Genomic DNA, 2794 nt, shown 5'->3' with positions numbered 1-2794 from the left:
ATAAATAAATAAATTATTTATTAGTAAATCAAACATTTACTTTAATTATCAGAAATAATAAATAAACCAATAAATAAAGAAGGAAACCAATAAATAAATAAACAATAAAGCAAAATATAAAGTAAGTAAACAAATAATCAAACAAATTAAAATATAAATGAATTAAAACATAAATAATAAATTAATCTATAAATTTATTAATTAAATAAAAGAATAAATGAATAATAAATAAATAGAAGAATTGATTACTCATTAGAATAATTAATTAATGAAGAAAAGAATGTATTCATAAATAAACAGACAAATAAATTTCCTAATGAATAAATAAGTTACTTAGTTTATCAATAATTAGATCTATTACAATTAATAAAAATAAAAATAAATAAATAAATAAATAAATAAATAAATAAATAAATAAATAAATAAATAAATAAATAAATAAAAGATTAAATAAACAAATAAAAACTAATTGCAATGTCGACTTATTAATTCTTCGGCTTTTTAAATAAAATTTTATTGAATTATGCATAAATTTCTGCATCTGAGAATAGCACTACTAGTTTTCGTTATATATTCCGAATTTCCTCTCTGCTGTTTTCCGAACTCGATGTAAATTTGTTGCGCGCATGCGCTCTGCCTGGTTATAGAGGCTGGTTACGAGATATAAAAATGTATTCATATTATATGGACCTCCAAAACATCAGAGGTGGGATCTCATCCCCTGCCGACCGGTCACACCTGTCTTGTGCCCCTTGTCATGATCGGGAAATTACAGAAATTGAAATCTTATATATGCTTGCATGGAAGTAGGTAAGGGAAGCTCATCTATTTTATGGAGACTCTGTGATTTAGTCAGATGGAGTCTAATCACTTGTTTACACAACTGAAAAAGTTTATTGGGACCACAACCTTTGTTCTCAATGTAAGAAAACACCTCCTCTATCAGAGGATTCACAGAAGGTTCATCTTGGAAGGAAGTTAACCATAGATCTTTGCTTTCTTTGGGGTTAGCACCAAACAAGATAAGAAGTCTCACAAGAGATGAATAAGAGGAAGGCTTTAGATTATTATTTGGCACTGAGGAAAACAAGAAAGGTTGCACTGCAGTTGAGGACTTTGATTTATCTCCATAGAGGAAGTCTGCTGTTTGATCATTTGCAACCAGTGACATAGCAAGGTAAAGTGGCATATCTTCACCAATGGAATGAACTGGCGAAAGTCTTCCATTATGCAAATAGCAATTTGGATCACTTCCATGTAATAAAAGAAGTTCTACAACAGAAATTGAATTTTCCTGAATAAGTTTTAGCTTACTTATTTGTTCTCTCTGTAAAGTTTTCTCAGACTCTAATGAATCTAATGCTATTTCATTCATATATTGAAGGGTTTTGCACATTGAAATCAAAGACAAATGAAGGGGGGTTCTGCCCCTATTATCCTGAATGTTAATAAAATTTTTCTCTGGTAAATGCTTTAGAATAACTGATACACACTCTAGGTCACTTTTCATGGTTGACATATGGAGTGGCGTGAATCCATTTGGAAGGTCTTTGCATTTAAGGATTTCTGGATCAGAGACAGACATCAGGATTTCTAGAATTTCCTTGTCTCCAATTTCACATGCATACAATATTGGTGTTTTATGATGGATGTCTTTTATATTCACATTACAATTATTCTGATGACACATCAATTTAAGGAGTTTGCGACCATCTTCTATATTAATTTTTCGGGTCTGTATATTTTTACACACAGTATGAATCAAACGACCTGAGCTTGTTGGCAGATTAGCGCTGCATCCGTTGTCAAAGAATATGTGAATAATATTTGTGCGTCCCAAATTACAAGCAGTCTCCATGGGGTTGTGAATTCTATAGTTGTTGGTCACATAATTGGAAACATCACCCCAGCTTTCTAACGAATAGTTGTTGATCAGGTCTACGACAGCATCTATGTCATTGCGTTCTATTGCTCCAACCAAATCGACTTGTTGAAAACTTCCCTTTTTCTGATCACATATGCTTTCAGCAGACATCCTGGACACAGACTGGGTGGAGACGTGAACTTGATCAAATTCGCTAATATATTTTGTAAGGGACGGATTTTTGTTGTGGATAGGCAACAATAAGTTTTGATTTTTATGTAGACATGACATTGCTGGACCCATTACTTAAGGGTATAGCGTCATTTGCCTTAAATTCACTGTGATGACACATCGAATAAATATCTTAAACTTTCCCCTTCTTTACATTTTTGCCTCGATGTTGATTGCAGTCTTAACAGCTTAGTGATTTGATGAGAAAATTTCCGTTATATTAAGCGCAAAAGAGACTGAGAAGGTACTGACTAGAGTTGGGGTTATTCTGGAAAGGAATATAAATTTTCGGATGTGTAGTTGCAACTGTAAAACTAAAACTTCATTCACTGTGCAAAATGTATTAAGGTTTCTCTTTTGTAATCATTTGAAATAAGACCAATGTCTTATTTGTCTCTGCATGAAATGAGGAAAAGACTTTTTTTTGTTTTCGCATTTGATCCTCGTTCTCATGAAATCTTATTTTAAGAGACACCAAGACGCACAAATGGAAAAATTGACAAACGCAGAATTTTTGCATGACCGGTGTAAATTTTGTTTAATTCCTGAAAGTATTAGTTTTCAGAAAATTACAGGTTTCAGAACCGGCTAAAAAAATCTTTTTTTGTGGAGAAAATATAAGTAAAAATAAGAACTTCGAACGATGGCCTAGTATTGTTTTCCCGCCGACCTCCAAGTCAATTTTCAAAAGTTAACATA

General features: G+C 32.0%; 1 protein-coding gene across 1 annotated transcript; it reads right to left on the bottom strand.

Moving 5' to 3' along the window:
• Nucleotides 1–769: 769 nt before the first annotated feature.
• On the bottom strand, nt 770–2241 carry LOC134229576 (ankyrin repeat and SOCS box protein 7-like). Its single transcript, XM_062711328.1, has one exon. The coding sequence runs from the start codon at nt 2165–2167 to the stop codon at nt 770–772; it is 1398 nt and encodes a 465-aa protein (XP_062567312.1). The 5' UTR covers nt 2168–2241.
• Nucleotides 2242–2794: the final 553 nt, after the last annotated feature.

Source organism: Saccostrea cucullata, unplaced genomic scaffold (assembly GCF_032062105.1).
Source record: "Saccostrea cucullata isolate Sc308-1 unplaced genomic scaffold, CSIRO_AGI_Scuc_v1 ctg4863, whole genome shotgun sequence".
In the NCBI taxonomy this organism is placed as follows: domain Eukaryota; kingdom Metazoa; phylum Mollusca; class Bivalvia; order Ostreida; family Ostreidae; genus Saccostrea; species Saccostrea cuccullata.
This window is presented reverse-complemented; position numbering and strand designations above follow the sequence as displayed.

What these genes read in the sequence shown, in the direction of transcription:
- LOC134229576 (XM_062711328.1), bottom strand. Translation starts at nt 2,167, where the DNA reads ATGGGTCCAGCAATGTCATGTCTACATAAAAATCAAAACTTATTGTTG.